The sequence below is a fragment of the Dromaius novaehollandiae genome, chromosome 8 (assembly GCF_036370855.1).
Source record: "Dromaius novaehollandiae isolate bDroNov1 chromosome 8, bDroNov1.hap1, whole genome shotgun sequence".
NCBI classification, from domain to species: domain Eukaryota; kingdom Metazoa; phylum Chordata; class Aves; order Casuariiformes; family Dromaiidae; genus Dromaius; species Dromaius novaehollandiae.
Window position 1 is genome coordinate 40,318,797 of NC_088105.1, and position 14,401 is coordinate 40,333,197.

At 40.3% G+C, this 14,401-nt stretch overlaps 1 protein-coding gene across 7 annotated transcripts in view; it reads left to right on the top strand.

Annotated features, from left to right (window-relative positions):
- Positions 1–14,401, top strand: part of RAVER2 (ribonucleoprotein, PTB binding 2) — a 43,909-nt gene that overhangs the window by 21,207 nt on the left and 8,301 nt on the right. For 5 of the 7 annotated variants that reach the window (XM_064516321.1, XM_064516322.1, XM_064516323.1 and 2 more), the window contains 8 exons: positions 632–823; positions 2,323–2,449; positions 3,792–3,874; positions 7,295–7,402; positions 7,609–7,720; positions 9,652–9,911; positions 12,054–12,165; positions 12,566–12,711. In XM_064516321.1, coding sequence (XP_064372391.1) covers positions 632–823; positions 2,323–2,449; positions 3,792–3,874; positions 7,295–7,402; positions 7,609–7,720; positions 9,652–9,911; positions 12,054–12,165; positions 12,566–12,711 — 1,140 coding nt within the window. The remainder of the gene's footprint in view (positions 1–631; positions 824–2,322; positions 2,450–3,791; positions 3,875–7,294; positions 7,403–7,608; positions 7,721–9,651; positions 9,912–12,053; positions 12,166–12,565; positions 12,712–14,401) is intronic. The other 2 variants (XM_064516318.1, XM_064516319.1) reach the window with 2 other exon arrangements.

The window sequence follows — 14,401 nt, forward strand, 5'->3', positions numbered from 1 at the left end:
TGTTTCGTTTAAATCTGCTCATTCTGCTTTAAAACTCTTCGAACAAAGGATAGAGCACTGTCTGACAAGTAAGCCTGTTTCCAGTCTAATTGATTGATCGGTCTGGCATCTTCTGTTGGCGTTAAATACAACCACAGACTTCAGCTCCTCCCGGAAGGCAGTATATGTCACAGGAATTTATATTGTTACATGTTTCAACAACTGTCCTGTGGTCTTCTGAATGACATTTTTGTTAGTGCAGGCTTAAGGAAGCTGAACAGTGAAGAGTTTGTAATTCTTATCCTCAAAATGAAAATTGTTGTAGCATGCAGCTGTATTTAAAAATTCCTTCTCATCCTTTTATGCTTTAAAATAACTGGTAAATACATTTCATAGCTCAGGTTCTCCATGAGATTAGATGGAAGTGGCAGTGGTAATTCAAGCAGACACAGGATGCCTGCCAAATATAATATGAAGCAATGATATTCAGGTTATATTTACCACATTTGAGAAAGAAACATTCATGTAGGTAGGTATTAACTTGGGATATCAACAGCTTGCAAAGTATTTTGCAGGAGTAGGTGAAAATACTGCAAGACAAATCCCTGAAATTCTGTATTTTTGTTCAGTGTATTATGGCATGTTGTTTCAGTTTGCTCAGGATGAAGATAGTTGTATTGGTGACTTTGCAGTGGTGGAGTACGAAACTGCAGAGCAGGCTGAGAAGGTGCAAGAAGTCACCGATGGCATGACCGTCAGAGGGAGGAGAGTCCAGGTGTCCTACTGTGCCCCAGGAGCGCCGGGCAGGAGCACGCTAGCAGCCCTCATCGCGGCGCAGAGGATGGTAAGAGGGCCCTCCGCTTGCAAAGTGAGGTGCTGAGGTCTTGAATGCGTGCGCTATGTGTTCATGCATGCATTTGAGCAAGCAAAATCCATGTGAAGCTTGTATTTTGGCTGGTGGTGGTTGGTTGGCCAAGTGATAGCCTTTTTAAGCAGGAGAGAACCTGATGAAACATGAGTGCTTCAAGTGTGATGCTACGCTGAAAAGCAGCTCCATGAAATAACACTGTAAAGTCTTGTGTTTGTATTCACATAAAGACTGTCAGTGAAAACTGTTAATATAATAAAATCAATTTATTGAATCTATTTTCAGAATGAGTTTGTTGTGCCTTGAGCAGCCTGAGTTGAATCAAAGAGCTTGAGCTGCATTTGGATTAGGAAAATCGCTGAGTTTTTGAAAGTATCAGCCGGTTTGTGTATCTAGCTAGCCTATTTCAGCCTCCTCCCTAGGCAAAACAAAGCCATATACTGCAAGGTGGAAGGGTAAAATATGGCCACAAGATACCACAAAGTTACACTTACATAGCTTTGTGATTTTAGTAAATATAATTTTCTGTGAGAGGAATTGCTTCAACTCAAAACAAAAGTAAATGGAAGTGGAGTCATTTGAAGAGCTATAACTTGGTTTAAAACAGAGACAAATTGTCAGTTTTAAAATAAATTTCAAGGTAGTACAAATGGTTTAATTTCATGCTCAATATAGAAGAAAGCCTTCTGCACCCACATGTCATATCAAATTATTTCCTAGAAAATTGGATGTGATGAGTGTTACATGAGGCTGCCTTGAAAGTAAAGCAGAACAATCTTGTTATATATCTTTATAGAAGAGGAGATGAGCAGAGCTATTATAAGATAGCATGTGTCGTTCATGTTAACGATGCCTTTCATATCCTCCTTTATTGATAATGCTTTCTTGTTTAAGGGAAAAAAAGAAATGCGCCCTAGGGGAAATTAATAGGTTTGAAGCTTTTGGGGAGTAGTTAGGAGTTTTGTTTGGGGGGAAGGAGCATAGAAAGGAGCAGGAGACAGGGAAGGAGATGCTGGGATTATTTTTGTGTGTAAAATGAAATATGTACATCAATGACACAAATTTGAGCTCTTTGTGGTCTGAGAAATAATAATTCATAGTGTGTAAATTGCAATGTTGAGCTGTGATTAGACCTTTAACTACTGCATGATTTGGGGGACAGAGTGGGAACATTCGGGTACTTCTAAGTCTGTTAGGAAGCAACAGGAAAAGTGTGAGAGCAGAAACCTAGGCACTTAGCAAGAAAGGGGAGCAGGACAACACTGATATTACCTGAGCAAAGGTAGTGCTGGGATGTATTGTCAGCTAGCTGTACAGAACTACAGCGAAATGGGTTGATAATTTAGATTTGGGATGTGGATGTTCTAGCTCGGGTTCTGTATATCTTATTCAAGAAAATAGTATTTATGTAGGGATTTAAAGGTATTTTTTGTGTTCTCCTAATTCTAACATTTTGATGTCTCTTTTCATTTGAGATGAGGAACAATAGGAAAGGATTGCTTCCAGAACCAAATCCAGTGCAGATTATGAAAAGCTTTAGTAACCCAGCAATGTTGCAAATGTTAATGCAGCCCCAGTTGCGTGGACATACTGTTAAACCTGGTAAGTTGTTTAAAGCTGAGTTAAAAAAGAAACCCTGTGCTTAGTAATATAATGCTTTCAGCAAAGGAGAGAAGCAGGAATAGCCTTTTAAAATCTGTGTAGACAGTTTCTCAGTGTGTCTGTGTAGACACTTTTTCATTCTTTAACAAATCAACAGCAAAGAGGATCAATAGGGTACTGCAGCAGGGTAAAATTTAGTGTTACCAAAAAACACCCTTACGCTAACTCTGGGGTCTCTGAATGTTTATATTAGAAGCAGATCTAAAATGAAATCTCTTTTCCAGACATCATTAAAATTGCAAATTTAAATCTGATTCCAGATCTGAACTTTGCAGCCTGAAGTCTTTCATCTGAAGTTCATACTATTTTAAAATGATTGTTCACGCTTGTATGCTACCATAGTTGTACATAGCATTTCATAAGAAAAGCATTAGCCCAAAACATTTCTCTGAAGGAATTTGCCTTCTCAATATGATTAATGTGAATATATATATTAAAAGCAATCTTACCACATTTCAAATAGTGAAAGTACTGGGGACAAGAAAGAGTAGGAACAGATAATTTGGAGGGTCAAGTGGGAGCAGCTAAGTGTGTGTGACATAGGTACTGTACTATTTCTCACTTTTCAATCTTAAAAATAGGCTCAGAAGTACAGTTTTCAGAGATGTTTATCATTGGCTCCTGGCTTCTTTTGAAAGCTTGTCATTTTGATGGTAGCGTTGAATAATCAATCTCCTAATTTCCTGAAAATTCTCTCTATAATCTTTTCTTTCTCTGTACTGTGAAGCTTCACCTTTACTGTGATCATTCCTTTGGTGCTGTAAAACAAGTAATTGTACTGCTGAGAAGTCTTTACTTTGTCTTAGCGTTTTAATCCATTAACATTTTTCTTCTAACTTCACTGTTTTGTAAGGCTGTTACTTTTTTACGGTTTGGACATACTTCAGCTTTCATTGATGAAAACTGCTAATTTACTACCTTTTTATAGTTGGATAAAGAGAAATTTTGTGTGAAGTGACTATATCTTTCACGGCTCTTTAGCTTTGAAAAAGCTAATGCTCTGGTCTTGCTATTGGTTGCAGGCGTTTCTGCAGTAAAGTAAGTTCTCTTTGAGTAAAATTGTCAACTTCAGAGGAGCTCTATGAATGCACATTTGATCTCTAATATGCTGTTAACTGCAGATCAAAGCTGGTTACATTGAAAGGTTTCATTATAGTGGCAGTTAATATGCTGGAGATTTTTGTGGAAACCAAATCTGAAATATATAGAATAATTCTGTAAAGACCATTTTTTCCCCTACCTCATAAAAATCCTGTAACTTTTTCTTGTGTTTCTAAAACAGTTCTTGGAGCATCTGCAGGTTTACCTCACCTTATAAATACAGCAGTTGGCCCAGCTTTTTTGCAGTTGAATAAAGTTCATCAGGTATGTCTCTCAACACAAAATAATTTTTGTCAAAAAATATTCGTGGAGATCTTAGCATGAAAAAATATTTTAAGTTTCAAGAAATTGCAGCTAAAATCACATATTCTCATTAAAGCTGTCTCTAAAAAAAAAGAAAGCACTCTATTATGAGATGCCTGAGGGGATATAGGTAAGAGCCCACTGTCCTTACTCTCCACAAGTGACTTATTTTATCTTACTGAGTTTTTGATTTTCTAACACCTGCTTATGAAGCAACAACTTGCCATTTCTGGCAAGAAAATCACCTCTTTTAGAGGTAGAAGAGCATGGGGCATCCATTTCTCTTGGAGCTGCTCATACCTGCTGCCTGTAGAGATGTTATTGTTTTATCTTATTCAAGCCAAGAAGTTTATCATCATCTTCATTTTAATGTTTGCAGGAGTCAAAATGTGCTATATTTGCCATACAAATAGTAATTTGCAGATGTTACTTCTTAGTCAAAAAAAACCCAAAGCAATAAGCTGTTTAAAGTGTTCTTGGAGTGCTTGTAATTCATTGTAAAGTTGGTATGACTTCCGTATAGACTCCAGAATTTCTGCAAGTTCCTATAAAGGCTATTTAGGAGGAATTTACCCTGGAAGTCGGTGATGAGAACAAAGGCTGGAATAATTCCCTCAGCCAGAACTCCTCCCTGCAGCAGTCTGCTTGGCTGGCGGCCTGCCTCGCTTCCCCCTTATCCTGGGGTTGCTCAGGGGCTTCTCCAGTGTCACAGCTCTGCTAAGAGCCGTAATTTGCCTGTGCAGGGGGATTTTCATAAGTCACTATGAGGGACTGGAGTCAATTCCATTGACTTATTCTTTCTGATGTTTCAGGAATTCCCATATAGCAAATAAATTCCTCTTAAGTATTAGTTATTATTTCTGCTATTCTTTGGCAGACATAGACTTATAGATCTTAAAAGAAACTAACCTAAAATGCAGATGTACTCTTTACAGTAAATATGTTTAACTTTTCCGGTTTTCTCCTAAAAAAAAGTGCCAGAGGAATATATTAATTTCAAATGTTAAATATATTATTTAATTCTGCACCATGAAATGAGTTGCTTTTGCCTTGTGCAGTGAAAATCTTACATCGTTACTTGCTTGTCCTTCTTTTATCTAAACAGTATCCACAATTGGTATATTTAGTTACTGCTGCTCTTTGGTCTTGGATGGTCTTGGAGAATCTATGCTTCCTTGGAAGGCAATATGAATGCTTTCTAATCACAGCTGGAGAAAGGCATGTTTTACCCACTTAAGAGTCTGACTGATGATGACCCAGTGTTTTTGGCTTACAATGCTGCAGCCAGACAAGTTAGTGCTTTCTCTTTGGAGAGACTCATGCATCTCATACTCTTCCATGGACCCTCCCATCATTTAATTAGCTCCAAACCTGATCTAATATAGCCTGACTTTTGTTGGCAGTGATTTGATTATCTCAGTTCCTTCTGTTAGGCTCATTTTGCTGTTATTCAGTGACTTATTCCAGGCTGTTCCCTAAAGCCGGAGGAGCGGGTCACTCTTACTGTCCTGGAACTCAGTATGGTCACAACGCAGGGGAAGAGAGAGCGTCCCGCGGGCTCGACTCCCTCCCCGCCTCCCCAGCCACACACTCATTCAGCTTCCTCTGTAGGTCGCTTTTGCTATTTTATATTCAAGATTTTCTAAAATAATCTAATAAGAAGAAGCAATATTTTAGGATGATTCTGCCAAAACATTATAAAACAATTGATAAAGAGAGATCCAACAGAGAGGAATTTGAAGGAATGGGTGATTCACCCACTAATTTTTTCAGCTCTGAAATTAGCATGACTTTTAACTTCTTTCTTTTAATTTTTCTTAATTATGGCTACCATGTGCTAACACAATGCATTTTAAACTTTTACAGTGATGTGTTTTCCTGAGTCATACTGCTGTTTACTAAATCTTTATTAATGCAGGGGCTTCCTTTGGCAGACTCTAACCAATCAGATTTTCCACTCTTGTGTTCCTGAAAGTTTTGCAATTGAGTTAATACATTTTCTTTGTTGACATAACCAAGTTTTGGAAGAGCATCCAGTGGTATTAGTGGCAATAAATGGCTGCAGATAATATCTATTGGAAATCTTTAAGGCAATCAAAATAGCAGATGCATCATTACCCAGATATGGCCCTTTTTTGTGTTAATTAGCATGTTTCTGAGTCTAGAATCTAACATTGTAGTGCTTAAGATGCCCTTGTTTTGTGTGTGGTTTTATTTGTAAAGAATTTGTGAAACTCCAAAGGACTGTTTCTTTAAGTGAATGGCCACATTATAGGCTTGTAGAGGGGTTTTTTTAAGAAATCTGGCCCTACCCTGCAAAGACACAACCTAGGCTTGCAAGTATTTGTGAGGTGTTATGGAGCTGACCATAAAATATGCAAAACTGTACATCCTGAGAACTGCCTTCTCTTTGGGTACTAGCTTCGTTATCTGTTGTATGGTGATCTTTCCTATGTAGGAAATCTCAAGAAGTGAGGGAGGCAGTACTCGCTGTGGTTTGTCCTGCTGTACAAAAAGATTTGTAGAGCAACTTGTGTTTTGCCTGGCAAATCACGCTCAGGAACCGCTGCCAGCAAGATGGTTGAAAACAGTTTCAAGCATGTGTTCAGCTAGTATGAATCATAGTGCGGTTTTGTGATCTGGTGTGGATAGAAGTTTTCTTTCAAAGCACCATGCTGGCCTGAGCACACAGCTGAATATACCTGCAGCAAAGTCTGAATGTGGCATCCCAAAGTTGTTGATTAAGTGCCTTGATCGTGGTGGCTAACAACGATACAGAAATTCCGGCCGAAAAATATTTTGAGGACAGCACAAATCACAGTGCGAATGAACTGTCAGCTTTTTAAAGTTTCTGGAGTAGAACTTAGTGTAGATAATTCCTGCTAGAAAGGGGAAAGAAAACATATGTGGATATTCCTCTCTGAAGCAATGATGCTGTCTGTAAGGCAAGGGATGAGAGTCCCCGCTGGTTATAACAGAGCCCTGTAAAGTCTGCAGATGCCTGATGGAGCTTGTGCGTTCGCAATGCGGTGCAAGGCACAATGCAGATGTTAACAAACACTGAGGCCCTTGTTCATACAGCTGCTATCCGCTGACGCCCCGGTGTCTCGTCTTTCTTGCCACATCCGTGCCTTGCCTAGGCTCTCTGCAGAGGCTTCAGACTCATGTATCTTCTCCCAGTGCCACACAGGGGTCTGGATCGTGTTTGGAACATACTCTTGGTGCTTTAAAAACTGTCACAAAACATATTTGTGGTTGTGGAGGGGGGAAAAGAATTCAGAAGATTATTTAAATTTCTGTAAACAGTACTACCTGAAAATGTTTAAAGAAGGTACTGTTTTCCATGTTTCTCAGCTAACACTTCTTTCATTAATTTTGCAGAATTCAGTTCTGGGGAGTACATCTAATTTACTGCTGCAGAGCCCTCCTCACCTGCCGTTGCCGCCGCAGCAGCAGCTCGTGAAGATTGAGAACATTCAGGCTAATAGTGTAAGGTCATCACTGACTCTGGCTATCTTTGGGTACTCCTGTAACTGAGAGAAGAAATGAGTACTGGGGTTTTTTTTAATCTATTATAATTTAACAGTTTGCTGTATCCAAAAAGATTAACTGAAATTTGTTAATCTGAAAATTATAAGAAAAATAGCTACAGACATTATTTTAATCACTTGCACATTTTCTGTTCTTCCTTATAGAAACCAGGTTTGCTGGGAGAACCTCCAACGATGCTGCTTCAGACAGTACTGGGAATAGGGGTGATGCCATCTGTGAGTTCGGGCATGGGAACCCGTGGAGAAGCTCATAAGTGTAAATGACATTTTATTTCCTACCAAATCAGCTTGAAATTATGTATTTTGCTTTCTCCTACTTCAGCAAAAACAGTAACATGTTTGAACCTTATCACTGCACAGTAAGGTAGGGACAGAGCTGGACAGCAATACAAGTCGTATAGCTATTCCCTGTGAAATGCCTATGGATATTGCTGCCCTGATAAATTTATTTTCATCAAGCAGCACGACATTAGAAGCCTCCCAGTTCAATAAACTGAAATATTTTAGGGGGAGAAAATCAGAAGTGCAAGCAGTGTACATATATCCATTCAACCGTTACAGTTCTGTGACAGATGTATGACTCCCTCCTTCTCCTCAAGAAGTTCAGTGTATTTTAGTTCTCAGTGTATTATTTTTACTCTGTACATTTCTAATTGCTTTATAATAATAACTCTACAGTAATATTTTATATTGTTTATCCTGCCCAAAATAAAATATACTTGGAATGAGACCGTATGTCCCAGCCACACTTGTTATTTCTTGTGGCTAACTAAAGCTGAATGAATTTTGTTGCTAGGTCAAACAGGTATGACTGTAAGCACCTAGGAGTAAGCAGAACAGTTAAACGTGTACGGGAATGTTCTGTGTATCCTGTATCTAAGGTTGTAGCATCTAAGCGTTACTGCAGCGTGTAGCATTAATGTACCTAAGGCTTGTAGTATTTTGGATGCAAACCACCTTCTCTGTTGGCACCAGCATTTGGCCGGGGAATGTCTTCCTGTGCCTTGAGGATGCAGATGGGGCAGCTTAGACATCTGAGGTTTTAAAGGAGCATTTGGTGACATCTCTTTCATCAATTCATGTCAAGTGAAATCGGCTGTGATCCCATTATGTTAACTTAGTGCACTTGGAAGTCTTACTTTGAACTACCTCTGTTCCGTTTTATGTTGAATTTTGGCATAAAAGGGTTTCTTGTTTAAAGCATTTGTCTTCCAGACGAATCAGAGATCAGTCATTGAATCTGGCAGCTCTTATGGATATATCATTAAATTGATGATAATCTGTGCATGCTTTAAGCAGGAAACAAGCCTGGAGTATGTGGTCTTGTTGCCTGGCTTCTCTCACTTGTTCACTCGAGGGAGAGTACCCTGTGGCTTGTTGAGCATTTGCAGGTTGTCAGAAATTCCCCTTGCTCAGTTCCTAACATTTTGAGGACATCTTGATGTCCAGTCGTTGACCGATACCCATTTTGAATGCAAATTCCTGGGCACAGTGACGCCTTTAATTTTTACGAGGAAAGATCAGTCGTGACACTGCATAGTGTATCTTTTTATGTTACCTCCATTGAGAGCCATATATTCTGCAGTGCAAGCTGGACCCAACCCTTATTAAATAATTTCCCAGTTGTTGCATTTTTGCTGGGCGGCTCGGTTACACTGTTAAAGGAACTCCCATCCGTTTATAGTTCTAGGCATGATTTGATTAATGGACTAACCAGTAGCGAATAAAAGCTTTCTGCAGGCTTTTTTTCAGAAACCTGTTCTGAATTTCTAGATTTTAATTTTAGAGAAGGCTTTCTGACTGTTTTGTTTGTGAAAAAGAATTTTACTAGTGCCAGCTAGTGTGGGGTTGTTTTCCCTGTAGCCACATACAAGACCTCTAGGATGTTGTTCAAGGACTTTCTGAAAGCAGCAGGAAATGCTCAGTAACTTATTATGAAAGGGGATGTTTAGAATGAGAATATTATCAAAAGCACTCACAGTTTTCTTTTATAGAATTAACTTTAAGTGAAGTTGTTTGTTCCTGGGTTGCTAAAAGAATAAAAACTATCATCAGAATCCAGCATTCTGTGACAGCTGTAAAATAGATCCCTAAATGTTTTTCTCATCACTTAATACAAACCACAGACAAAACGTACAGATAAATCTTGTCTAACAGAAAAGTTTCTCCATTTATGGTTGACTGCAGCATCTAATCTGACTCCAATTCAAACAGCAGCCGCGGCAGCAGCGGGCATGGGCATGTTGCCATTCTTTCCAAACCAGCACGTTGTCGGACAAGCTCTGCCAGGGCAAAACACCGCTCCGGATAAACAGTCCGCTACCGAAGCGGTCGTCTCGGCAGCGCAGCCCTACCACCAGACCTTCGCAAATCTTTCTGCGGGAGCCTTGCGGGCCGGACATGCCAAACAGCAAAACCAGCTAAAAAGTCCTGATGCGAGTCTGGGGGTAAGGCACGCTGAGCACCAGTGTTTCCTTTTCTCCTGGTATTTTTCATCTTCTTGCTTGTATGCAAATTTGGTGTTTTTATTTTAGTATGCTTAAGAGTTAACTGCAACTGCTTATTATAGTTCTTCACTGTAAAATTTGCTAGATCACAGGATCGTTCATGAGACCATGAACCATGAAGGTCGTTTCAGTTATGAATTATAGGCAGAGAACAACAATGCTCTTTGGTGGTCCAAATGAATTAACAAAGGAATCTTTTTTTCAACGCTGTTTTTTTTTCCTTGTGTATGCCTCATAATATTTGATGATGAAATTATCTCAAGGGAAGTGTCCCTTTTAAAGACTGAAAATTGAACTTGGGGTGGAATTTGGTGACTCATCGGGAGCAATTCTGCTGGTACATGAGGCCTTCAGGTTTCCAGATTATGTTTACTATATATGTGTAGATAATTTTCCCCGTTTTCATCTATATCGTCTTAGCCACAGTTGACATCTTCCCAGTCTGGAATCAGCAATATCATTTATTTCCCAAAGCCTGAAGGGGGAGTGGTTGAACTGAAATTGTCCACTACATTTTTTTCTGTATTTCCTGTGATTAATAGAATTTGGTCCATGCATTTATTTTTTTTATAATATATTTGGGCATTTAAGTGGAAACAAGATCTTATTTAATTCAGATCAGATCTCCATTTTCCTTACACATTTCTGAAGCAGCTGAAGTGACTAGATGGTGGCTCTGCTCTTTACACAGCTTTGACAGATTTGATCCTACTTCAGAAAGTAGGCTTTTTAATTTTGAAATCACTTTTTACTGTAATGAAGTGGGATTTTACACATATATGCCTATGTTTTACCTATGCATGTTTACACCTGGATAAAATACATAAGGTACATGTGTATGCCTATATAAAATCAGTGTTTTAGTTCAGTGTTTCTTTTGATTAGAAAGGAATGTATTGTTTATGATGAAAAGTTCCTTTTTGGTAGCTGTGCTAATTGTTTCCTTTTCCGCATCAGCAGACAGATGGCCCCATTTGCAGAAATCGCTTCCTTAATAAGACATCCACAGTCTGTACGCTGATACTGAACAGTCGTGCTATCTTAAATGCCAGCTTTTGTATCCAGATTAAGAATTTCAGCTCTCTGTTAAAGCTTTTTGTGTTTGAAAACTGGGCTCACAGTTTGTGAAAAGTTGGTGATTAATACTATTTTTAGTATTTTTAAATAATGGGATTTTTTTCCTTTGAAAAAATCGGTGGAATATACTTAGAGTAGGGTGCTATATAAACATCTTTGAGCTATGTATTTCAGACAGGCTATCTAACTTGCCGTAGCTGCTTATTTCAACCCCATTTTTGGTGGCTTTCTCTAATACTGTAAATAAACCTCCTGCTCATAGATTAAACATAATGTTTTGGCTTACTGAGCCACTCAACTATTGAAACTAGCAGCTGTGGGCAACAGTTTTCCCCTCAGAATAACTCTGCTTTTCCTTCCCGGTGAACTGTTTGTCTATACCTACAGATTTTCTTCTTTTCCACAGAGAGCCCTTCCCTGTCAAGGGGCCATAAACTGATAGCGCACACTTCCTAGGCCCTCGTAGGAAAGCGCTTCGGGTGGTTTGGAGAAGTGAGTCCGTCCCGATGCTTCATTTCCACTCATAAACATCTTCCCCTTTAGAATAAGGGCTGGTGGGCAGAGCCATCAGCAAGGCGTTAGAACGGCACCTCGCAGACATTCCCATCTGAACATGGGGCGCATTTGCCCTCCATTTGCTTGTGACTCTGGGTGGCTGGAGTTGATTTTGTCTTGGCTGTGTACATGGTGCTAATTCCCTTCATCTGTGGTTGCTACGGCCGTTACTATGCATTTTCTTGAATGTATAAGTTTGGGAGTTTTTTTGTTTTTTTTAAACTTACAATTTAAAGAGACACCATCCTAAAAGATTACTTGGCAAGAAAAAAATCAAGGCAGTGTGTCCAGGCAATGTGTCCTCAGTATTTATGCAAAAAGATTTCCTGTTGCTTTTCATAGGGCTATACTTTTTTTTCAAAATCATGCTGGGTGCATATCTTATTTCTGACAAATGTAGTATGATTATAATGCATGCTGACACATGATACCTCTCCAATTATTTCACAGACTCCCTTGAAAAAACAGACCTCGCTGCTGGGAGAACCACCAAAAGAAATACGTCTCAGTACCAACCCCTACTTGAATTTGGCAAGTGTGTTGCCTGGTATTTGTCTTCCAGGTGAGCCACCATTCAGCGGTTTTCACTGAAAGTTTTCTTGACCAGAATGTGGCAAATTTTTACCCTGCTTGGCAGGTGATTCAAGTGACCACAACATTTATCTTTAATGAAATCCTATATTCTGTCTTAACATTGCTATGTCAGTTATTCTCTTAGTTAATATTTTATTTGAGAAAGGGGTAGGTTTTCAGAGTTGGTGGGCTTACTGACATAGATAAAGTTTCTAGAAATCTTTTCGATTATTTGTAACACTGTTCAGTTTTCAGTGCAGCACAATCTGAAGTAGCAAATTTCTGTTGTAATCCCAGACTATTGCTATACTGGAGTGCAACCAGGGCTGAACTGTTCGAGTTAACTTGTGCTGTTTATGTGAACTGTGTATTATTTGTGTTATGGACAGCAATTGCCAGCAAAGCCTCCAGTCCACCGCAGCAGACTGGACTTTCGAGCAACATTTTGGATGCTGCTGTGTCTCAGGGAGCTCCATCACAACACGGAGTGGAAAATTATTTTAGTTATTCTCAACAGCCCGGGGAGTACACACAGGTATGTTGTTTTGCAGCACTTTCTTTCTTCTGAGGCCTGGTTCGTCACTCAAGCTCTGGTAGCAGGATTTTTGGCAGGTTGCTCATAGATCACTTGTCTTTGGGCCTGAGGTTGGCTATTGTTTTTCTTTGTGGACTCTCCAACGCACTTCTTGGTACGCGTGCGATTTGTTAGCCCAGCATGGAGTTGGATGGTGTTGCCCAGCATCACCATTCACTCTTCAGGGGATCCTAGGCTTTCCTACGATGTAGACCCTTGTAAGTCCTCTTCACCAGTAGTTTATCTCTGTGAGCAGCGCAGAAGAGATCTAGCATGAAGTACACTTAATCCCAGTCAAAAAAACCTCAGTATGTTCCCTGCTGCAGGTCGTAACTGTTGGAAGATTGCTTCTCCAGAACCTTTCTGAATTTAGTCCAGTCAGCCAAAGAATTATTCTTGTATAACTTCTGGCTTGGCTTTTGTTTCTCTTCAAAACCATGAAGTGTTTTCTCTTTCCCATCCCAAAACAGTTTTCCTGAGCTTTGGCTAGATCCCAGAGAAGAATGTGCTCTGTATACCAGAAATTCTTATGCAGCTTTGGGAATCTTTCTGCTTTCTGCCAGTTGGTTTCACTGCGTAGGATTTCTTTACCATATGTAGCATTTGGTGGTCAAAGTATGACCCCCCCATTAAGGGGGAGGGCTGCCCCTGATCAGAGAGTGCTGACAGCCAGGACTGAACTTCACAAACATTGGGACCGTCTGTGAAATAACATTCCTGTATTTTCATTAGCCATCACTAGTCTATATAGAAATATAACAGTACAGATGATTCTAGCTGAATGCAAAGCACATATGGGAGCTGGATAGTAGTGCTATCGGATTTTCTATATAAAAATCTTGGGTCTACTCTGAGAAAGGCCTCGTGGCTGTCTCCTCCTGCCCCCGTCCCTGCCATCTCCTCCTCCCCCGAGTTAGAGCCGTTTTGCCTGATCTCATCCCACGGTGGGGAGACAGAAACAAGCTGCCCTCCTCTCTTTTCCTCTCCTAGGCTAGTGACAAGGAAATCTGAATTGCTCCAAAGCACCTTTCGTGGAGTGAGGCTGCTGCAAGAGTCGTTCGGTCCAGGGGGTTGGGAGTAGGTGCGTGGCTGGGCCTGGGGTTGGCTGGTGCTCGCAGGGTCTCGGCTCAGTGGGCCAGGAGGGGTGGAGGAGACAGGATCCCTGGAGAGCGTTTGCTGCGGCAGGGAGCTTTGCCAGGCCTGTCCCTCCGAGTCGGAGCAGATCCGGTGGAAATCTGGGTGAGAGGAGCAGGAGAGATTGACCGTGGGCGCTGTGCAGTGTGGCTCTTGCAACCACCTCACATAGCCTGGAGTGTCTTGCCTGAATCCGATTATTGGCTTGAAGTTTATTTTGATGCCTCCTGGAGGTAGTTCCCATCCCCAAGTCCTTGAAATCCTGTTAAAAAAATGTATAGAACTACTGCAATAGTTAGTGTTATTTTTAATATCAGTAGCATGAAGGACTCAGCTGGTGTCACTGAGGTACAGAGATGCCGCACATCGTTCAGCCCCATCTCTACTTCCCGGTAACAGAAGGGACACTGTACTGCTGCATCTGCTGCCAAGGCAGCGGTGCCTTGTGTCTTTTAAGCACTTAATGTAGCTTTAAATGTTCGGTTTGAGCTCTGTCGCTGCTGTTAAATGTGTTTTG